At 37.9% G+C, this 24,911-nt stretch overlaps 1 protein-coding gene across 1 annotated transcript in view; it reads left to right on the top strand.

Moving 5' to 3' along the window:
• The first annotated feature begins 17,146 nt into the window (after positions 1-17,146).
• Positions 17,147-24,911, top strand: part of cdin1 (CDAN1 interacting nuclease 1) — a 79,159-nt gene continuing 71,394 nt past the window's right edge. The window contains exons 1-2 of the mRNA XM_047345158.1: positions 17,147-17,380; positions 17,627-17,746. Coding sequence (XP_047201114.1) covers positions 17,646-17,746 — 101 coding nt within the window. The 5' untranslated portion in view covers positions 17,147-17,380; positions 17,627-17,645. The remainder of the gene's footprint in view (positions 17,381-17,626; positions 17,747-24,911) is intronic.

The raw sequence follows: 24,911 nt of genomic DNA, 5'->3' as shown, positions 1-24,911 counted from the left end.
TTTTTGAATAATAATAAAAATATTTTTACATGAATATTTAACAATTTGCTCATGTTAAATGAAAAGATGACCAATACTTATACATCAAGATGAGTAAATAACAAAATATATACATTTTAAATACATTTGTTCATTTTTCGGTACCTTCAGGACGACTTATTTACAAATGAACTGTACTTCTTAAAAAAGGCATTAAAAAGCAGGATCAGAATTTTAAATAAAGGTAAACGATCTAAATACATATTTTTGCAAAAGATAAAATGTTTAACTTTTTTTCTTTTGTTCCTGTCCAGAGGCTGTTCTGCAACACATTGATGACATTTTATGCTGAAATATACCAAATCCAACAATTTATCTCACCCGTGTCTCAGCAGAATGCTTACCTCATCCAGCCCGTCAGTTTAGGTAGACGGCCATATTACTTTATCACTTAAGCCTGCTTTTAACTTCTCCACAACACTGACTCGTCTGATGTGTTACTTGGTCTTGATGATGCTGTCTGTTCACCACTTCCTTTATACAAACCTCTGAGCCCTTCTCAGAACAGCTGGATTTATATAAAATTACTCACAAGTGGACTCTATTTGCTAATGTATGGCTTCATAAAGTAATTGGTTGTGCTGGATTTTATTAAGGAGCATCAGGGTAAAGATGAGTAAATGAGAATGCATGCCATTATTTTCAAGTTTTTATGTATGAGCATATTATTTTCCTGCCATTCAACAAAATGGGCAAGTTCAAGGGGTGTGTATATTTTTGTAGGACACTACAGGCCTTGAGGTTGACATTTTAGCTTCCATTCTGGCACAAGACTGTTAAAATGTAAGCAGCAACAACAAATACATCAGTGTAACTAATTCCTTCAGTCTTCCACTACATAGCGCAGCAGCAAATGTGGAGGATGTAATGGCTATTCAAACTGGCTTTATATCCCCCCCATGCCTTCTTTTCCTCCTCTAGCAAGGGTGCAACCCCCCACTCCCCCCTTTGCCCTAAATTGCCCAAGCTGCTCACCCTCGCACAGGTGTTTCCCATTGCCAGTCACAGTCTGTCGCCCCAACACCAACATTGTTTTAAGGCTGAGGAGTCCTTCCAGAGGCCGCAGAGCCATGTCTATCTGCATACGTAAAACTGCATGCACTACAGTGTCTACTCGCTCAGGCCACTGGAGACAACACATGGTTTCAGCATTAGTACATCCCTCTGAATGAAGTGCAGGAGAGTTAGAGAGGCCTGTAATCTTTGTGAAGAGGAAGAAAACCAGGAAAGCTTCACAGTAGATGTTCAGAATGCTATATGTAACAAGAGCAGTTTGATTAGGATGTTACCTGTGTTAATGGGAGCAGCGGGCACACAGTTATCTTGATCGTTTCATTTGAGTGTGCCCTGAGGTGGAGCAATCTTTATATCATCAGCTCAAAGCAGTTTATTTCATTAACATATCTCCTTGTCCATCAATATGAACCTGTTCCTTTTGAGACAAGCTGCTACAGTTCATCATAATTGCAAATGTTTGCAAATAATGTAAAGACCTTGTGGGTCTGGTATTCTTTGAGATGAAAAAAAAGAGTTGCCATGCATACAAATCAGGCAAGTGGCAGTAATTCCTGCGAACATTTTCCGTTACTTGCAATTCATATAGAGGTGTCAGAGTTGCTTGACCTGCAGGGTTTTGCAATTCAGCCCCTGAGTTTGGTGTAAAATGGTACATCCATACAGGTTTGCATGTACCATGCCATTACCAAGCAATTAAAACAGAGAAACGTGTCCTTTCTGCCATAATCTTTTTCATTTAAGTTTCAGACTTTCACTTTTCCTGCCTCCCACTCATTTACAGTTGGCATATTAATGTACAACGTATATCACACGTGTATGCTTGCGCATTCGCACTTCCTCCCACACATCCCTGTGGCGTGGCAGCTAAAGGGGGACTAACTGACAGAGATTGCTGGGTAATTCAAGCCAACATGATTGACTTTATGAACACTTTAAAGTGCCAACTGCTCTTTATGTTTTCAAGAAATGCCAAAAAGTTTCCAGGATCAAAAAAAGGAGCAAGAGGTAGAGAAACTGCTTCCACTTTACAGACCACCTCCCTCGTTATGTCCCCCCGGCACTTTTAATGGCATAAAATTATGGGCCTGAAAGAGCGACAACAACTGTCAAGATTAAAAGCATAATACGTTGACTGGAGTGACACGGCCATTTTCTCCTCCTCCATTAGCATCGAGATGTGGCCACCTCCTTTTGCTGTTAAGAAACCAACCGTAGTGGCAGGCTGTAGTTGTCAGACGTCACTTCCTCTGTCATTACTCACTGACACACTGACTGCTGTGGCTTTCATGCTGACAAACAGCAAAAATATCAAGTGATTTAGGAGTGGGCTCTCAGTATTGTTACGTTAATGCACACTAATCACTAGGTGAGTGTGAACACTTCAAAAATCAACTTGGATCTCAGCCCTTCCATAAGTATTTGGCAAGTTGGACCTATACTATTCAAATAGCGCTGAGACAAACAGCAAAGAAGTGACTCTCCATGTGGCATCATTAGAAACACTTAAATATGCTCTACTTTTTATTTATGTTTTTGGAGATTTTTCTTTTTAACTCTAAAATATAAACCCTTTTGATATCCTAAATAAAGCAACACCAACCTGATATATTTAAAATGAGATAGTTTACAAATTAAATCCTTTTAGTATTATTAAAACATTGCAAAACAGCTGTAAGTATTTTGGAATATGTCTCCACCAGCTTTGCTTATCCAGATACTGAGGTTTTTACCCTTTCTACTCTGGAAAATGGGGTTGCAGGGTAAAGAAGTTGTTAGCACTGTTGCCTTGCAGTTAAAAGCTCCTGTGTTAGAATCTCGGACTGAGGTCGTTTTGCACGGAGTTTGTATTTCCTTCTTATGCATTCATGGGTTCCCATCCGGTACTCGGACTTCCTCCTGCAGCTCAAAAACATGCATGTTGGGTTGATTGGCCTCTCTAAATTGCCCTTACAAATGAGTGTGTGCATGCATTGTTGTTCGTGCTATGTCTCTTTGCTGCCCGGTGATGGACTGGTGACCGCTGGAGATAGGCCCCACCACCACTGGGATCCTGCAAGAATAAGTTCATACAGGCAATGGTTGAATTGATACTTTGCTAAACAGATTAAGTTGAGTCAGATTGGATGGAGAGCATCTGTAAACACTGCTTTTCAAGTCTTGCCACAGATTTTCAGTTGGTTTTAATCTGAAATATGACTGGGTCCTTGTATTGTAGATAAGGCTGTTTTCGTGGCTGTTTTTGTGTCATTGCCTTGCTTGAATGTGAACATCGGTTTCAGTTAAATTTTTTACACTTTGAACAAGTTTTCTTCCAGGACAGCCCTGTATTTAGTTATATTCCATCTTTCCATCAACCTGACCTGCTTCCCTGTCACTGTTCAAGAAAAGCATTCCCACTGTATGTTGCTTCTACCATGTTTGACTTTCGAAATAGTGGATTCAGGGTTATTCAGTGTTTGGTTGGATAATCTTCTTTAAGTTCTGTTTTATTATATTACCCAGTAACAAATTTGTCAAACATGATCTGATTATTTTCTCTGCCCTGGCTCATATGTATTTTTTTTTTGTGTTTATCATATAGTACATAACATTGCATTGGAAATGAGACAGAGCAGTTCTTGGAGCTTCCACTGGCTAATCTGGATGTGGCCTCATTAGGGACATTGATGGATGGGCTTTTACTGCCACTGGTTTCCCCCAGAAAAGCTCTGGCTATTATTAGTGTTTGTCTGTTACATAAACCGACACTTAATTACAAGTGCAAAAATCATACAACACACCAGATTAACAAAGCTGCAAACCAATGCGTTCAGTTCAGATTTTTATTTTATATACACAAGCATAAACAAATTAGAGGTTTTAGAAAACATGTACACGTTTTCTAAAAAAAGAAAATAGAAAAAAACTCTTTTAATCAATTCTCCAAAACTATTCACAGAGAATTGATGCCATATTTTGTTTACATGTATTTTGTTTATTTATTCACCATTATTATTGTCACCATGTTTAGGCCAGTAATCAAAGCTGGATTTTTTAAAGCCACATTCTACGTTTTTTATATCAGGTGGTTATATGACACATTTTTTGTATAAGTTCTCTGTTGTGGAGAGCTCATTTCCGTCCCTCCTCATACACAGGCAACTGTGGTTGTGTATCGGATTTACAGCTGATAGTTTACTTTTATACCAGAGGAGGTCATATGATATTTTATTTTCTGTTTCCCAAAATGGCTTCGGCCGAGGACTCAAAAACATAAAACATACTCCTGACAGCGATACATTTCACCTGATGTCACTACTCTGAAACAATCTCGATATTGGCTTTCCTGACCACAGTTCTGTTTGCTGGTTCATACGTGTGTGCGTGGGTGTGTGGATGCATGGTGTAAAAAAAGGATTGCAGAGAGACACAAAGAGGAAAGCTCTCTTATTCTCAGGAGCAGGCAGTGTGTGGATAGGCCTGCTCTACAGGGAGAGGAGTGGGAACAGTTGTAAAATGCAAAAGTAAGTAGGGAAGATGTGGCTTTGTGGAGGAAAGAAAATAAACGAGACAAAGGGCAAAAGAGAGGAAGGCTGCGACAAGACGTGGAGGAAAGGAAGAGTAAAAGAAGACAGCAGACTATAAGGAGGTGAGCCAACAGAGAGGGATGGAACAGGTAGGAATCCCAGTAGGTGCTTCATCATCTGCTGAGGCATTGTCAGGGCGCCTGTAAACAGTCATCGTACTTCTCGAGGGAGCAACCTTCTCCATAACTAGCCCAGGTATAAATCCACCTCTTAGCCACTAAATTAGACACCTTCTTGAGAGAGTTGCAGTGTGGAGGTGCTGTACAAACATGATGAAAAAGGGAAGACAACATTAAGAGAATGAAAAGAGAGATGCAACAGGGCACATGCGCAGGGTGCAGTGTATAAGAATGAAAACAGCTGGCGACTTTGATCCTTGTGAAAAATTGCTAACACATTATTTTGACGAGTGTCTTTGCACTGTGCTGTAATTAATTCATTTTTAAACCGTCTCAAACAGCTATCACTGTGGCAACTGTCTGCTGTGGATCCAAACTGAGCACCAGGTCCGAAGTCTGCACTTTGTCAACTCATCTTTATGTTTATCTGTTATTTCAACTGCGACATACACACCACACTTTTTTTTTTTATTAATTTTTCTGACCCATATAATGGGAGCCATTAAAATATGTGATGACTAAATGTAGTTTTAACACTTGCAGCAAATTGTTGGTGGAAAAGTTTTAAAGAGCACCAATTTGGTATTTTAACACAATAAGGAACATGCATACAAAAGAAAATGTATGTAAAACTTGCATTAATTCAAAGCAGAAACATATGTGTAAAAATAGAGTGCAAAGCCAATAAAGTGGCAAGTTTAGTGCCTTGCAAAACCATCCATACCTCTTGAACCTTTCCACATATCCTAGCAATATGGCCACAAATTAAAATGTATTTAATTGGGATTTTATGGGACAGACCAAGCCAAACTAACACTTCAAATTCACCTAAACACACCATCCCCACTGTGAAACATGGTGGTGGTAGTATCATGCCATGGGGATGCTTTTCTCCAGCGACAAAGACGTTATTCAGAGTTTATAGGCAGAAAGTACTCCTCAGAAAAACCTGTTTGCTGCTACTATACAATGGTTTAGATCAACGCATATTTATACGTTTGAATTGTCCAGACCTAAGTTAATATTCAAACTTATCAAATGGAAAGATGATATAATAGTACCTTATTGTGAGAAGGACTTCCTTTGAGTTGTGTGATGAAAAACATGGTGAAAAAGTAATTATCATGTACAAGAAAATAATAGAAAACCTGTTAGATTTCTGTTATATTTTATTTAGACTTGTAACTAAAATGCTTAAGTTTTCACAAAACATTGAATAAATAGACAAATACAGAAATAACTGGATGTCTTTAATGATGATATAAGAAACAACACAATGATCCAATCAGTTGTCTCAGGGCTTTGTCTGCCCTTAGAGCTAGCACAACTATTTTACCACTAGCCCTGTGTAGTTTTACAGAAAAATCCCCACAGGACTGTTTAACATTCTAATAAAACCTTTTTACAGAGTGGTTTGAATGTAAATTTCTGGGATGATGCCATGTCCAAAAAGAAGGAATAAAAGTTGTGAGCAGAGTAAGAAATGGGGAGACAGATGAAGAGAAGGTGTCAAGGGTATTTTACACATAAATCAAAAAGAAAGAAATGTATCCTCTACATGAAAGCAGTAAACCATGATGACCTGTTTCTTTACAAAACTTCATTTTAAGATTTTTTTTGCTTTGTGTTTTGAATAATCTTTTTTATTTGATAACCCAAACAGTAGATCATGCTTAATCAAGCAAGCCATAATCAACCTTTGATACAATAAGCCCGCCGCTGACAGAAATAATCCACTGGCCACCTTCTCAATGAATAATTGATGCCCGTCTTAACAGACTAATGAATGAATGTGGTTTGGGTTTGAGTGATAGCCCTCTCATTGGAAAGCTATCCCAGGAGGGACGGGGCACTAGAGACAGAGGTGCCATCCTCTATAACCTGTATAATTGGTCTTTTGACATGAGTGACTTGACTGTGTTTCTGCACCCTGCCAGTGGAGGCTGAACTATTTATGTATGAGCATTGTTTCAAGTTTTTATGCAAATTATATTGGCAATAGCACCGATCAGGAAAGAAAAATAAATTATAAAAGTATAAAGACACATTCTGTTGAATGTTAGAAATAAAAAGTTTCTAAATAACTTCACAAATAGGAAATTTTAGAGAAGTAATTTCATAATTTAAAAAGTGAAAAATAAAAAGGAAAATACAAATATTTTATTATTTTTTAAATAAGCATATTAGTTTTTTTTATGTAAAACTATAAACATTTTATTTATAAGAAACCATATGTAAACATTTTTGATTTGATATTAACTGATACAAATGTTGATTCAGTTAATTTAGCAATTCACTGTTTGAGAGAACAGTGGGCCTGACATATTTATAAAGGTTGTAAAAGTCACTAACATTTTATGACCTTCATGCAAGTATTTGCTGAAACAATTTCTGTGCTGAAGCAAGAATTTATGTTTGTTATCAACAGTGCTAAAATGAAATTTAAACTTGCTACCATGAGCTTCTTAACCCTGAGTCAATTCTTGCTAATGAAGGACTCATTTGGGCTGTGATTTTCAGGGAAAGGTTTTACATGCCACTTTTTTAGATAGATTAAATACATTTGAGTCCAGCTTTAACTAGTTTAGCAACAGTGCTACTGCTAATAACAAACCAGCCAGAAAGCTGACCTTCTTAACCCTGAGGCTGTTGTTGCCAGTCGACAGCACATCTTAAATATTGTTTGCACAAAAAAGGTTCGAATGCTAGCCTGTAAGAATACATTTAAAAAGTTAACATCTATTCAGTAACATTTAATTAGTTTAGCAACAGTGCTAATGCTAAAAGCAAACTTGCTAGCAAGCTAAGTTTCTTAACCCTAAAGAAGTTTGTGCCAATGAATGGCATATCTTAGTTAAAAGTCAAAGTTATTTGTAGAGCCCCTTTCATAGAAAAAGTGCTTCACAAAGGCAAAACATAAACATGATTAAAAAGACTGAAAGAAACAAATGAACTAATACGGATAGTTAAAGACTAGTAAGAAATAGTATTTAAAAAGACCGTGTGTTTAGAAAGACATGTATTTGTCAGGGAAACAGGTTACATGCAACCTGGAATAGCATACATTTAATATACATCAAATAAATTTACAAAGTTTAGTACTATTCATTAACATTGTATGCTTTAACTAGTTAAGCAGCTGTGCCAATGCTAAAATAGAACTTGCTAGCAAGCTGAGCTTTTTAACCTTGAGGCAGTCTTTGCATATAAATGGCGCATTTTAGCCAAAATTAAAGTTTACACATGTACCGCTTTTCAGAGAAAACAATCAGACAGAGAATTCAAAAACGACAATAAAAACCAATGTACAAATATGAACATTTAAAAGCTATTAAATATGATATTTAAAAAAATCTTCTCATTTAAAAAATCCTATGGATGTCAGAAAAACAGGTTACATGCTACCTAGAGCAAAGAACATTTATAATACATAAACTACATTTAATAAGTTTAGTATTTCAGTATGTTTTATGTGTCAATCACAACCAATTCTCATGAAGCTATGAATCTATCTGATCATGTAGGTTAAAAATATTAAGGGGAAATGATTCACTTGCTATTATCCCATACAAAACTATTTTGTATCTCCATTTCATTGAGAAAATATAAACTAACAAATATTGCCTGTTTAAGTCAACATAAAACAGAACAGACAGAGCCTATTTCAGAAATGAAATGTATTCATTTTAGCCAAATACAGTAATTTGATTTTAAAATGGATTGGAGCTACAATTATTATTTTTAGGGTCTTTAAACTGTTAAACTTATATAATCAGTCAGTCATCAGTCATTTTCTACCGCTTATTCCATAGTGGGTCACAGGGAAGCTGGTGCCTATCTCTAGCAGTCTATGGGCGAGAGGCAGGGTACACTCTGGACAGGTTGCCAGTCCATCGCAGGGCAACACACATACAACCATACACACACTCATTCATACCCCTAAGGGCAATTTATAGTGACCAATTAACTTAACTGGTATGTCTTTGGACTGTGGGAGGAAGCCGGAGTACCCGGTGAGAACCCACGCATGCACAGGGAGAACATGCAAACTCCATGCAGAAAGACCCCCGGCCGGGAATCGAACCCAGGACCTTCTTGCTGCAAGGCAACAGTGCTACCAACTGTGCCACCGTGCAGCCCAACTTATATAATATCCCAAATAAAACGTTTTATTTTATTGGTTAAATTCTAATAGTTTGTTTCATTTTAGTAAAAACTTTATGCGGCTCCATTTTTTTAAAGCCGTGACAAGAAGCATTGAGGCCTATTTCTTGTGTACACTTGTGTTGTGCTTGCTCAAACAATCCTCCTTGCATTTTAACACTATTACACGCACGACCTATTTCAACAGGTCTGATAACATTCTCCCTGCAGTTTCGGCGTAGCACTCTGACCAAACAATACCTTATTGACATGAGCCCTGGCCTCACAAAAGCCACAAAACATCAGGGTTCCTGTTTTTGTTGACTCTGTTTGAACCCTCCATTGAAAGCAAAGTCACTGTGGACACAGCAATGCATAATTGGAGCTTTCTGTCATACAATACAACAAATCAGCCCTTTAAATGTTTGAGTATGATAAGACAGGGAGAAGGGGGGAGTATGACGTGGATAGGGGGAAGTCAGGTGAATGGAAGTGTGGAAAGTTGATGGAAATGGATATTGAGGCTGTGGAGGATAGCGCCACTAGGGGACAGTAGTAAGTCATGGACAGAAGCTGAAAAGTGCACATCTCTGTGAGTGTGTGTGTTTGCCTATGCTTCTAGGCATGTGTGTGTGGCAAAGAGTGAACAAAAGACGTTCTTTGTTGCACTCTCAAATAATAAAAGCATTCTAAAATAGCAACTTGACTGCTGTAGAAGAGATCTTGAAAACGCATCGACCCTTAATGCACAAGAACAGCTCCAGATTTGCATAATCATATGTAATGTAAACCACTACAAGGCTCAACAAACAATCTGACTGGGGAGCGGGCGACAAAAGGCATAGGGATCTGCTTTCCCCTTTGGACTTTATACACCTAAAACAGGTACATTTCTGCTTGACCTGCGGAAAACATTGAGAAACGTTTGCAAATTTTGTGGACAATGGCAAATAAAACCTCTCAAGTTTACACAAAAAGCCCAGAATGCCAGTCAGTGATTTTAAACACAATTTTCATGCAATATACTTAAAATGATTTATAGCTTTAATTACTGCAGATTCACACAAAGAATAAGCTTATTCATGGCTGATTTCAAAATGACAATTAAAATAGAGAGAAAAACTATGACTAAAAGGAGGAAGCATTTGTGATAATGGGAAACTAAACTAGTGAGACCTTTTGTTTGACCACAGATCAAGTTGAATGGCCGGAGGATTTTACGCTGCTGCTTGAGGAATTAATGCTCACTATCTGCTGTCTTTGTGTTTTAAAAAGGGTCATTAGTTTTGCAACTGGCTTAAAGTAGAAAATTTAACACCTCCACGTACCCTCTGATGTTAAATATAAGTGGGAAGCTTGTGTTTCTTTTTTTGCTATGGTAACCAAGGACCTATACTCAAAACACACGGCCTCCTCCTCCTCCACCACCTCCTCCGTCTGCAATTAAAAGCAACACAATAACAATATTCACCAGTGACAGTGGTGTCTGTACAGTACTTATGCCTTTTGTTAGTTTTACAATGTTCCTCATGAATTAGTTAACTCTGTTAATTACACGTTTATTGCTCTCAGGGCTCAGAAAATGCACTAAATAGCAGTAGAATAAAACAAGACTACAGAGTTTATACAAATAATGGAAATACACGGTGAATTTAATTTAAGCAAAACAGCTAAACATTATATTGCAAAAAAATGTATCTTATTTTGTGTTGTTTTTTGTCGTTTCTCTCCAAAATACTAAATACCTTCCAAAAATGGCTAAACCAACAAAAGCAGAGTTATTGCCTACAGTGTAAGTGATAAAAGTTGTGCCTGGTGAAAGTATTAAATAAATACAAATGAATACATATATATATAATAAAAAGAACCAAATTGATTTATTATTGCTAATTATATATTTCATTTCCTTCATAAAAGTTACATTTAACGCAACAATGACAAATGTATCATATTTTGAAATGTGTATTTCAGAGAACAACCTTCTTTGCAAAATTGCCAGTTTCCTCAAAGTCCTGCTGTAAAAAATCCTCTACTTGTCTTCTGCTCTCTGGTGGAAGATCTAACTCCAGGATGGCTACATGCACCTCCTAGAGAAGCGAGGTTTTCATAACTAAAATGTTCTTCTGAAATGGTTACGGAAAATAACAAAAAAAAAATGATTATTTTGAAAAAGGAGTCTGTATTGGAGTCATACAACAAAAACTAAACACAAATTTTAGGTATTTTATAGTAAAATGAGCCAAAAGCATGTGTATTAATTTTTTTGTGGCATTTAATCCATATCCCTTTGGTTTGACAAATAAATCAAATTCTTCACTAAAAAGCATGTATCACTTATGATAAAAAGCATATTAAGAAATCTAGAGGATTAAAGATTGCTTTGTTAAAATTATCCATTATTTCTGGCATCAATCTTTAAAGGGTTAAGATGTCAAACTGATTCATAATAATCTTTGCATATTTATAATTTATCATTGTTGTTTCTGTGTGTCAATTATGATGCAAAAAATGAAACATATATTTTATCCAATAAACATTTAAGTTTTTTAAATCTAGAATTTCCTGTGTGAGGCTTTAAAGGGTTAAGATCATATGGCAAACATCAAAGTATTGTGGAAGCATAATCTCTGCATGTTTACACTTTATCATCGTTGTTTCAGATCTCTGGCATGTTTCATTACGGAGTGATGTTTGAGTGACACCGAGCCGGCTGTCACAGCCATGTGCTGAGGTTTCCCTTCTCACTCCCAGCAGCAGCAATAATATTACTAATAATGACTATTCTGCTGCTTTAGCCCCACTATTTGTGTTATTGTGCGGTGTCAGACACAGGCTCTGACGTTTGCTGCACTATCAGCGGGAGCGAACAAACACGAACACATTTGCCTGAGTTATTGACCTTTATCTCCCCACTTTCTTGACAGCCTTCTCCAGTTATTGACAACACAAACACACGGGAGGATGCATAACCTTTCATTCACAGAGCACTTTCTCTCTTTTTGTCTCTCTTTGCCTCTGTCAGCCTGTGTTTCTCTCTCTCTGCTCATGCAATTTGTTTAAATAAAATGGGGCAGACAATGGTACCGCTCATTTCTGCCATTTTTCTTTCACTCCAAATTTCAGGGGATAATATCATTACACCAATATAATGGTTGCTATTCAGCTTCAGATACACAGATATTTCAAGTATTCAATATAGTTTTGACATGCTGGCATTAGGGGGAGAGCATTGTTTCCTTATTTGTTTGCTCACAAAGTTTATTCAGTCATAAATCTTTGATTCCCAATGCAAGCTGTTTGTCTTCATGAAGCTAAAATACACTCAAAAGCATGGTCAGGAACGCCAGAAGATGCTCCAAGAAGCATCATTTGGAAGAACAAATATTTGCAGCTTTAATATTTATTTTTAAACACATACCCCGACCAAGAGCAGTATTGAATCTGACCATAATTATTCTAAAATCTGGATTCAATGCATACAACCCTTAATTTATGGCATCTCAACACAACGTTGAATAACAATGGTCATAAAAAGGACTACTACTCCATTAATGATTCTCCAGGATTTATTGTGTTTTTTCAGTGTGCGTCCTCTTGCATTTCAGCGTGGAAAATAGCATGCATAAAACACGGGTGTCCTCCCCACTAGTCGACTCCTCTGCAGGTACTTGAGAGCCCCCCCCCACCCCATCCCTCCTCTCAAAATTAAATTTTAAACAATCCAGACCAGTGTTTGGTGACCATGGTTAATCATCAAGAAACAAAGACATCAAACAATATTTGATAATGAGAAAAATGCCTCCAGGATATTAGTGGATTGGGGTGGGGGGTAGACCAGACTTGGGACGCACTCATGTGTCAGTGGGGTGGTTCAGCACAATAAAATCAGTCCCAGCTAGAATAGGAAATTGGGCTGAATGCAAATGAGAAAGAGACAGCAGAAGAAGAAGTGTCGGGTAATGAGGAGAAAATGTTTTTTTCCTCTTCCTCCGTCATACTGTTACTGGGCTATCCTTGATTGACGCAGAGTTAACAGCCTGGCCAAACTGAGGCAGATCCAGCAGCCTATCTGAACAGCAGCATGTGCAGCCACCTCGGTCATGCAAATTGCACCCGGACAGCCCGTTCGTTGACTATGATTAATGAGCTCGGGGTTGCAGCCTTTGTTTCTGCATCTAGCCGCTTGGACAGAAATACATTTTCAAAATATTATCAATCGGCCTAATAATGGGCTGTATTTGCTCATCTTTTGCACGCATTTAAAATGAACACTTTATTGCTTAAAACGTGAGCACAGATATGTTAAGAGGGTAAGCACAATTACATTTAATTACATGCCCCTTTAATTAAATTTAGACAAAAGACAATAAAATTGTGAATTTAAAGCTAGGATGAAACACTTGTCTTTTCAATGGTGATGTAAAATATGGATGTGGGCTTTTTATGGGTTGCCATCCTCTTAGGGGGGAGCTGGAGGTGGGAAGTATGAATCTGATACCTTGCTAACACTGGAGTTATTTCCTGCCTACAGTTTGCCCCGTGTCTGATCTGTGATTTTTAAGCCTGAGACTTCCTCAATATTGGAAAGAAATGTCATGGTACTGAATTTTATAATATTCATCATCTTTATATGGTGAGTAATATCCATGATAATTTTAAGGAGTATTTAAATTTCATGACATATTAAGAGGTCTGTTCCTTTTAGGCATGGACCAGCTACAGGTATCAAAGTAGTCAAGGTTTTGGAAAGTTATGGTTTCAAAACCGCTTAAGGTTTAAGTCACATTGTTCCTACAGCTTAAAATCCTTCAGATGGCAGAGAAAGTATGGGAGTGACAAGAGTTTTCTGCTGCTGTATGGAGCATAGCGTAACACATAGTTTCCCCTCCGCTCCCCATTGCTGCACACCAGTAGTCAGCTGCCTGAAAAGAAGGCTACTATATTTTTCCTTTGCTTAAAAGAAAGATACGTTTGGCAGAATGGAAAATATTTTCCAGTAATAAAATCTTGTTATGGTGTGGAAGTTAAAGCAATCACTCTTATTAAAGGTAACGACAGTTAGCAAGCCACAACTGGTATGTCTGTAAAGCAGCTAACTGCAACCTCTAACTGAGCAGATACCCCGACTAATTAACCAGCCAATCAGCTATCAGCTTATTATACTTGTTACTCTTTATTGGTGGTACGGCATATAAGCATTGAAAACTGGGCTGAGTATATATATTTTTGTTTAAGTCTAGGTATCCCATACAAAAAAGTTAATGTTTTAAAGATAATATTCTATTTATTATTTTAGGAGACAAGGGGACAAACAAAGCTTTTAGTTTCAATTAAATTATCTAGGTAATGTTAAACTTTTTTTTTTTAAATCTTTGCATAAATGCCGTTTATCACATTGTGAGAATCCCATGTCTAGTTCCTTAAACTGTGCGAGTATAAAAAATTACACATCATTGCATATTATAGTATTTCTCTGCAGGATACTGTTGAACTAAAAAAGAAAGATGAATAAAACCTTTTTTTTTACCCCACAGATACACACACACACACGCGTCCACAGCCATGTTCCCCTCTGTCACAAGCAAAATGTAAATGTTTTTCTGCCATTAAGGTATCTAAGTACCATTAGTGGCTCAGTGCTTTGCACTACAATGGTGTGCCGAGAGCCGTGAAGCAGAGATCAGTGGAGCCCCTCCTGGATATCAGAGGGACACATCCTTTGTAAATTCATCTCCTACTGTGCGCAGGCTTCACAGCTGGTTAGCGACACTGGGTGTGCTGCTGCCCTGTTTACTCTCAACCTCTGAAGCTCTCATCATTTCACTGCATCCCCTCATTTAGTTCAGCCTCAAACACAGTTCAGGATGGCTCTTATAGCTGTAAAAGATGCACACATACACATATGCACATGTACAAACAAGCACAGAATTGCAAATAAGAAAAAGAGTAGATTCTGCTGCAACACAATCTCTGATCCCCTGGCTTTTGGAGCTATTACAGTGCACAGCCTTCAAACCCCGCTCTCTGATTTGTTTTTATCTTTTTATACCATTGCATTACACGGATTCTTTTATACCTATTAAACACGTGGCTCCCCACCAAAGCCCCATGATCCTCTGATACCTAGATGAATAAACTGCTTCTCCAGCCCCTGACCCCAGCCCTTTGTAGCAATCAGAGCAGACTTCCTCAGAGACCCTGATCTTATCAGGGAGCAGCAATCCCGCTACACAGCTCCCCTTTTGTAGCAACCACGGAGCGGTGAGCCCTTTCAGACCAACGGATTGTGCAAGGTGAACATGCTGCCCGAGACTTCAAGCTCATCTCAGACATCATGCTACACTGCTCAACAACAATACACCCTATTTTCTGATGTGACATAGGTCAGATGAGGGCTTTCTGTTCATTGTCCACCCACAATAAAGGAAAGCAAAATAATGTTGGACCTACACACAATCCTGCCAATTAAAGTTTAAAATCTCTCAATTTTTTGTAAACTGTCCAAAATGTTTCTTCATGTTTAAAAATACATAAATCTCACTTCTTAATATGAAGCACTAATTAGAGCCTAATTTATTGCTGCTGAGAGACATTTTAAAATTATATTGATCTCAAGGGATGTATTAGACACATTTGCCTTACGGAATTAGACCTATCATCACCTAAAATACACAGCCTGAAGAAATCAGATTTTGAAAGAAAAGAAAACATTTACAATATAGCTACACTGTTGTTTTTAGGTAACAACGAGAAGGCTAACACATTTTGTCAGGGAGCAAATGCAAAGCAAGTCCTCTAGTTAAACTAAACGTGTTTCTTTTATGTTCTTCGGACATTGTGTTACTCTGCAATGTATTACCATCTCTGTATATGTTTGTATACAGGTTAGGTGAAAGGTGTGTATGGTGACAGTCCAAGAAGGTTTAGTAAAATAAAATTTACACAATAAAAAAGAATTTTGGAAGGTATTTTAACAACTTAAATTTTTTAAACAACATAAGCTAGTTTAGTGGTGGGTGCTAAGTTAGCAACTTTGTCACTATATTTTTAAAAGCTGTTCTATTCAGAAACATCAATGCATTTGAGAAAACTATCCAGGTCTGGAGTCTAGTAACCTGTCCTGTCTCTGCGCACTTCAGCACGAAGCACTCAGTCTATATTAAAGGTGTCTTTTGACATGCATTAATCAATAGGATGCACCACAGCGCTAACAAAGTATGTTAACCTTTATTCACCTCAGTGACAGCAGTTGATGCCCTTGGATCCTCTCCTTCCAGAAGCACTCACATACGATCCAGTCCTCAAGCAAAAGTCCCTCCCAGCTGGAGCCCCTCTGGATCTAGACTGCAAATAAACAGCTCATGTCTGAAGCTGCTGCTGGTTGATCACATTTACAGTCTGGGTAGGATGTAAATGTAAAATCTGCCTTGTCATAAGCCAATCGCTGCACTAAAATACATTAAATCGTACTCTTTAGGGTCACTTTTGCAATTCCTAGGCCTAGATAAAAGAACAATTATTGGAATAAAAAAACAGGAATTGAAAGAGGAAAATTAATTTATAGTTCTAAAGAGTGGTAAGGTGCTACACGTCACCTTATTAAAACACATTTGAAACGTTTTTACTATTTCCCTAATGTTTTGTGTATTGATAACAATTAATTAATATATCATTCTTTTTAACATGAGGACCAACCAGATACGCATAATGATGTTAATAATTGTTGGAATTTAACTACTTTATTTAAGTAAGTACATTTTAAAAATTTGTTGGTATTTTAACTGTTAAACTTTCACTATTTCTGTTCAGAAATATTTCTTAAAATCTATCCAAAAACATATTGTATTGAAATTGTTGCACTAGTTAAAAAAATTTAAGAGTTTTGTATCAGTGCAAAGAAGCTGAAAATGTTCCTGCACATTTTCATTTTTATTTTATATTTCTTTAAGAGTAATGTTCATCCAGGTGAAATACTGAGTTTTACTACTAAAATCTTTTTGAAATATTTGCAACAATTAAATAAAGGAGCAGCAAGAATAATTTTGTATCTGGAGTTCTTTTACAACTCAACTGGAACAATATAAGCAGTCTTTTGAATAGGCGCTTTGTTTAAATTTGCTGTGAGGCAGATCAGTCTCAGACACACTACATTAAAAAGAAATGTCCCTACTTCTTGTTTTCTCTATGCTCCTATTTCTCCATGACATCTTACCTTTCAGGTTACGATATTAAAAGAGTTGTAGCACTTTCGGGCTGAAAGACACTTGGGAACTGAGACAGCACTTGTGCACGCCTTCAACTGCAGAGAGAGACGCTGGAACCAATAGAATTTACCTTCACACCGCCCTATGGTCCCAAATAACCAATCATCTACCGGTTTACTGGAATCTGGGGACTGATGAGCCAATCAAAGCGCTCTTCTCCAAAACACCACTGCTTCAACTTCCTAGCGGGAAGCAGCTATCGGAGGTTATCCCCAGGCAGCAGGAATTGAGGGTAAACAACCAAAAACATAGTATTTAACCATCCCGAATGCTCTTTTACTGCATGGTGTATTAGTGAGACGTGTAATTAGTCTGTATGGATAGAAGGAAATGTTTGTGCGAGGCATTTACCGCGATGTGTATTGTTAACATGAAGCTAAGGATGATTAGCAGCTCAATCTGACTGTTGTCAGTTTTCCTCCTAACACCAGACTCCTGACGGAATTAATCTCATTTCTCTGTTCTTTGTTTTTTATAGATACGGTAGAAGCTGAAGAATGAGGCTGTCCCGAGCTGAGTATAAAGAGATAGTGAGGTGGACTGAAAAGCTGAGACCTACACGGCAATGCATGAAGATGCTGAAAGACAGATTCCCTTAGTAAGTTGTGCACTGAGCCACATGTATCCGTTTTATCCAAAAATGTATTGCTCTTCGTTGTATTGCCTTTGTCAAATAGCATTAAACAATGAGTCATTATTTCTGAATTGAAACCACATATGTTAGGTAGGGCAACACAATAAACTCGATTGGAAACCCTGGTAAAAATGTGTAAAAATCCATAAAATAAACGTGATCATCTTTTGTTGCAACTGCATTATCTCGCGCTGTAAATCCAGCATTTAATTTGAGTGCATTTATTCCATTGGTAAAATCATGTCAACTGTAGCTAATGTGTTTGTACCCCTAACAATGCCTTTAAGTGTAACTTAAGCGTTTTTTATTATGTTTACTTTTATTAAGTTGATCAGAGTTTTTAGGAACTTATCATTTGTAACTTTTTCCCCCTGTAATACCTTTTTGTTTCCCGGAGGTATAAACATGACATGACACAGGAGAAATAGGCTAGATCCATAGTTACCTCGCTGTACAGTGAACATGAGGTTATGACATTTTATTTAGAAAAAATCTCCAAAGCACATTGTTAGATGATTGCAGCAAAGTGTGGCATCCGGGGGTAGGGCAGATGCAAGGTTGTATGAGACTCTAAACAGAATTTCATCTGGGAGGACACTTGTAGTTAGGCCCTTTACAGTGATGCTGCGTTTGATTTTACCTGCAAGTTAAAGCTTGGATCTGGGGATGTCATCAAGCCCAAGCTGACCACATTCTAATTGCAAGTTGAAAAAACCAGTGGAATTGTTGTGGTGCTAGCTATAACTTGCCAAACAATGTATTTGTTTGCATTTTATGGGTTTTAAACTCTGAAGGAACTTGTTTACAAATAAAGTTAATGCAGTACTTTATGTCAGAATTGCTAATAAATAGTTTATACCTTCAACATTTCCAACACTTCATAGATGCGGCTGACACAGTGGATCCTGAACTCATGGCTGCTCTGCGATCCCCACCTTTCCTAGTGTTAATTCCAACTTAATGGGGCAGTTCTGTTGTATTTGTGACTGAGAACTTCTTTTGACTTCCAAGTACAGAGAGAACACACTAATGTCACAGACTCTGTAAAGTTTGGGAGGGAGGGTCAAATTTTCATGCTTTTTTCCCATAAGTAACCATGGAAATTAGTGCAATACTTTTATCTACTTACAAACTAGTACAATTTGGCTGTCAAAAATTATGCACTCTTCAGCCTAGAGAAAAATCTGGTGCTTAACCAGGTGCTTTCTCAGATTAGAAGTATTCCTCCTCTGGCCTTGCGCTTTGCGTCACAAATATTGCAGGGAGTGTAATCTGCATCGCATTTTGAAAAGTGGAGCCATACCTATGAGCGCCTTCTAGTCGTCCACTCTTCCACTCCTTCAATGTTACAATGATCTGTTTTAAGTACCGAAACATGGTACCGTTTGATTTTACGGGAAGTACTGACGGAATTCGGTACCCATCCCTACATGTGACCCCAGCTCACACAAGCAGCAGAAACTGTTAAATTAACAATTAAATCTGACTCTTAACATACTTTTGAATTACAATGGTTTTCCTTGGTGTGTACACCACTGATGCATTTGTAAACCTGTCCTACCTGAATTGTAGTAAAATTGGGGCCTTCAGGTCAGCAGAGGAACCGAAGCAGTGGCATTGTTTGCTTGTACTTCGGGCTGGCTCTGTCATGAGGTTGTCAGGTCTCCATAGGGATGCACTGATTTCTGTGTCTGGTTTCTTAACTTGGGTTTTTGTGAAGATTTAACTTGCAAATACTGATTTTAGTCCATTTTGAATCTCTAAGAATTATAGGAAAACATAAGAACAGCATTTAAAATATATATTTGTTTTAAGACTCGTCATTTACCAAGGGCAGTGTCCGAGAGCAGTCACATTAAAACAGAGTTTTACTGTTATTTTTAAACAAGCAGTAAAATCATTTGAGGGTTAACTTTTTAAACTAGTTTAGCACCCCACATTAGTGATTAGCACGGTTATAACAAAACCAGAAGTTTTAACGTATGTTATCTAGAAAATGTAGATCATTACCTTAACTCTGAGATTTCAAAATGATTTCAAATGTTTCCAAATCCAGCATTTTCGATTACAGACAGAAGTTGAAAGCTCGAAAGTATACGACAGAGCAACTTTACTGTAGTGTGATAGTCTTCTTGTTATCTACAGAAAGTCTCTCTCACTTTCTCTCGACCTGAATGAAATGCCTTTTTGTCTCAGCATATGGTAAAAACAGTACTTTAACTTACGTCTTCTACTGACTTGACTTTTAAACGCCTCACTGATAGCAATAATAGCTAACTTTGCCCCATCTCTCTTTAGTAACAGCATTCACAAGCAAGACTATTGTTGATGTGACTTGGTTGCTCAGTGTGTTAAAGCATCGGAAAAGATCAGATTATTGAGATTCAGTTTAGGGCACAACTGTATATTGGCCACAATTCCAGTTAGCAGTCAATTCTCCAGTGCTTTTTTAAACATACCTATTGGTGGACTCTACCAGAAACCAGATAATAGGTCATCATTGGGTCTTTCAGTAGGATATTTATCACAAATGCCCTAATCAACACAAATGGTTCACTGGATGTACAATCTACCTTCTTCCATGGCAGTCTCACTCCCCAGTACAAATCCTATAGAAAATCTGTTGGATAAGCTGAAGAGAAAAGAGCATACAAGTGGATGATCTAGAAAACTGTGCAAAGAGATCTCTATATGCTCCCACCTTCTGAAATTGTATTGAAGAATATATGCTATCCCATCATAAAATGGAGTTGTACTGCTGAGGGGCACCAATAATTCTGCAAACAATTTTCTTTTCATGGTAATTTTTCCCGACTGAATAAATGTGTATTTTGTATACACAACCTTCATATGCCTTATTTAGATCTTTAAAACACGAATAATCCAATGAAATGTAGTCTCTGTGATCACTATTTAATTCCTCGCAGGTTTCTGTTTTAGCCCTAGCATTAGGTGGTGATTTGCCATGCAGCACTGGTGCATCCAGAAATCGAAGAGAGAGGTTAATGGTTGTGTTTGCCTTTCTCCTTGACACTGAGGGCCCTTACTTTATTGAATGCAACATGTGTAATCCCCCAAGGCCACCAGGACACCACGGCTGATCCCGTCGAGGTCACTTACAAAGTCGCATGTATTTGGAGCTTCCTACTTCCATTGTGTCCTAATCACCAATCTAGAAGAAAGTATCAGCACCCTAAAGGGGATTCGGCGCAGCTTCACTCAGCCTTTGTTCCCTCTCTGTCAGCGTTTTACTGAATGTCATGTGTATGCAGTATTGTGCTTGTTTAGGACACAACAGTTGGAAACTCCTTATTGTTTTTCTTCTTTTTCATTTTGTTTTCTGAGCCATTAAACTGTCCAAATACCTTTTTATGAAAGTATTACTGCTGGGTATAATGATGAAAGGAAAATATCAGCCTACAATAATTCTGCACAATCTTTTTCTCCCAGAGGTGCTTGGTCCTTTGTTTAGTCTTGCTGGTTATTGTTATTATTTCATTCACCTAAACCAATCCTGGGGAGGTCCTTGCTCTTTAAAATCCTGAGTCTCGTCACTGGGAGTGACAGACAGGCACGGCAGCAGTGTTTTCACAGCCTGCGAAATTATTCTGGTTGTCCAATCAGCTGAGCTGGGCTCTGGAGGGTTAGTGATTGGACTGGCAGGAAATCAGGCTCTTAAGACACAACATATCGACTAGGCCATCCATCATCTCTTAGCATGCGCTCAGGCACAGCAGTCAGCCGCCCCACACCCCTCCTGTCCCTTCGGACCGTGTGGGAGCCATGCCACTGCGTAAATATTGGCCAGGGAGGGGTTGAGGTGGGGGTGAGCTGGCGGTTTGTTGTGGACAAGCCTGCAATAAAATAATGGGTAAAAGAATAGGTTGGTTATAATGGGCAGGGGGGATAGAGCCAACAGGTATTAAGGTGTTAGATCATTGTATTCAGGGATTTGCAATACAAAAAAAGGGTGAGTTAACGGCAGACTCATACATTACAGAGGTAGATCCATTTTAATGCAGGTTTGGTAATAATAATGAGTATTTCCAATTAGAATTGCATTGTTTACTTACTGGCATTAAAAGAAATGTGACGCTCCCACCATGACAGAATTTAAGACTTTCGGAACAATTTATTTAAGGAGTCAAAGTGTTTTATTTGTGAGAAATAATAGAGGAATTTAACTGTCCTAATATATGTAATAATACGTAGCTGCAGTTTGTTTTTTGAAATACAGACATGTATGTTTTTATATCTTAAATAGGCATAGGCTATTATGATAACCTTAAATAAAAACATCATAGTTTCAGAGTAATAACAGAACTTTAAAACAAAGAGACATAGCATGATAGTCACATTTATTTAAAACAGAAAAGCAACAGAAGTCTTTCCATCACTGCAAAATTAATAAAATATAGTGGTCATTACTAGGGCTGCAACTAACGATTATTTTGCTAATCGAATCTTTCGATTATTTTTTTTTTTCATTAATCGATTACTTATCAGATACCAAAAGGTGCTTAAGAGGAGATTTTTTACAGAATTTGAACCAGGTGAAGCTATAGCTACTTAAAGCCACTTAAAGAGTTCTGGAGAGAACATATTTATCAACAAACAAGGTTTTTTATGCTAAATGCAAAATGTATATATTTTCTGTACAGTTTTTGGCTTAATAACTGCTCTGAATGGGTTGTTCTTTCAGCAAATAGCATGTTTTAGAGTCTGTATACTTCAGTTAACAATTATTCGTTTACTAAATTAGTTGAGGTTTATTTCAATAATCGATTAACCACGATTAATTAGATTAAATCTTTCAGCCCTAGTTATTACATTAAAAAATTGATTTTCACATTTGTGCATTATTATTTTGATGCAGATACACAGATTCAAGCACAAATATAGACTAATCACTTGCCAATGTTGCTTTTCAGTGATGATTGCTCAGAATATCAAACCTTTTCATTAGACTATTAGCTTTGCGTCTGTAGTTTTATAATGGCTTTGGCTTAATATGGGTAATGTGAGGCACTCCTTTAATGTGGACACCAGGTCTGTTTGTGATTTTTCCAATCGAATTATTTCGGAACATCTGAATTTGTCTTTTATTCTAGTGATTGAAAAGCGTAGTGGCCTTCTTTCAGCTAGCCGACTGCCGATGTAGTACTGTAGAAATGAAAAGAAAGGATAAAGTTTCTAAAACCTTGATATACCTTGATTCTTGTAACTGGGCAATGTCCAATCTAAAAAGTCCAAAATCCAAAAATGGAAATTACTTAAATGTATTTCCCTCCTGTTGTTTACATAGGAGGTTCTAAAATATTTTTGCATTTGAGATATTAAGTGATTTGAATACATTTATGTTTTTATGTAAAAAATGTCAATCTTAATCTTTTTTTTATTTGATTTATTAACATAAATCAAATAAATGATAGTATAAAAGAATAATCATTATGGTCAAGTTATTGAGTTCAAACCCATTTCACAGTCATTGCATTTGATTGGGGGCTCGAAGGGAAGAAATTTTAAACTTTGAACAAGAAGGTTGTTATAGACCATTTCAGGGTAATTTCCATGGATGGTCTGTCAGTCTTTTAGTTCTTCTCTGAAAAGCAATAGTGGGAGGAGAGAAGGAGTGTCCCATAGACAGACAGAGAGAGCGATTGCGATGTGGAGTCCCTCATCTGTAACGGCTGCATAACACAGATGTTGGGAGTCATCTGTCAGCCTGGCCTCTCTTGCCGGGGCCGGGCTGCTCTGGGGGATACGAATTGGACACGGTGCTGTCACTTTTTACCCCCACTCACAATAGAGGGGCATGCAAATATTAACCCCCCCCTCTCATTTTGCTCCGTCTTTCCTGCCCTCCTCGTAGCCAGTCCTGATGTCCTGTCTAGTTTCTGGACTGTGGCTAGGCAGCAGGCCAGTGAAGGCAATGCTGTGACATCAGTCCCATCAAGGTCCTCATATTAGAATTGGAAATGATGAGCTGCTCTCTGAGGCCTTCCCTGACTTCCCTCAGATCCAGAGGGGACCCCAAGTCCTTCTGCCGCCTGTCCCCAGAGAGAATCAGTGCAAGGAGGGTAAGATAGAGATGAAGGGTAAGTGAGGGTCCTCTGTGTCCTTCTGTGCTATCATGAATGAATTTGGATGTAATGATCACCCCCTTGCACACACGTACATGCACGCTCAAACACCTTTCTAAAGTGCCATTCAAACCCCCCCCCCCAATTTTCCCTTCACAGTCATAGAAACCAGAGGGTGAGTGGAAAAGGGCAGATGCCCCTGTTTTAGGAAAATGCTTAAACAGTAAAGTGTGATCCCCCCTTATATTCTCTCACACACACATTCACACACAGTTCCCTGGTGACAAGGCGCTGAATGCTTTTCGAATCGAGCCCTAATGTGCCGTTTTCATCAGCACTGAGGCGGGCTGCAATATGGTGCTGCAGCTCGCCCTGGGAATATGAATGTTGATTAAGCATGCGTTCAGCCTTTTGAAATTCTGAAGAAGTGTCAGAATAATGGATGTTGAGCAAATGTCAAGCATTTGTTAATTTCTCTCTGATTCGGGGTTTATCTGGCATGATCTTTGGAGGGAAAGTGCAGGGCAGGGTTGTTTTGGCATGTGCCATTGATATGGTGATTTCTTGGCTACAGACACTGTTTTTGATGGTAATATTGCAGAGATTGAGGAGCTTAGTGACTTGGTCATTTTGAATAGATGTAGAATTTCTCTTTGTTTACATGCCTGCTAAATCTGTAGGTTTAATAAAGGGCAAGGTGTGTTAATCTGGCAAGATCCGTACATATCTAGTTTACCATAAAGCCTGAACAGAAGTGTGGACTGCATTAGCTATTACATGGACCAGAGATGCACTGATTAGGCTTTTCCTTGCTGATACTGATTTTTGGTTTTCTTTGAGGTCTGAACTGGTTTTTCACTTTTTGTTAACTAAGAAAGATAAAAAGAAAACAAGGTGGTGCCAGATAACCGATAGAGTGCTTTGTTTTTCCAACACAAAATGAAGTGGTTACATGATTTTTCCAATTTATGTACGCCCCTAACCTTTATTACATCTTTTTTTATTTAGCCTACGAAGTAAATCAGAGTACATGTTGGTTGATATGT

The sequence above is a fragment of the Girardinichthys multiradiatus genome, chromosome 19 (assembly GCF_021462225.1).
Source record: "Girardinichthys multiradiatus isolate DD_20200921_A chromosome 19, DD_fGirMul_XY1, whole genome shotgun sequence".
NCBI classification, from domain to species: Eukaryota; Metazoa; Chordata; class Actinopteri; order Cyprinodontiformes; family Goodeidae; genus Girardinichthys; species Girardinichthys multiradiatus.
This window is presented reverse-complemented; position numbering and strand designations above follow the sequence as displayed.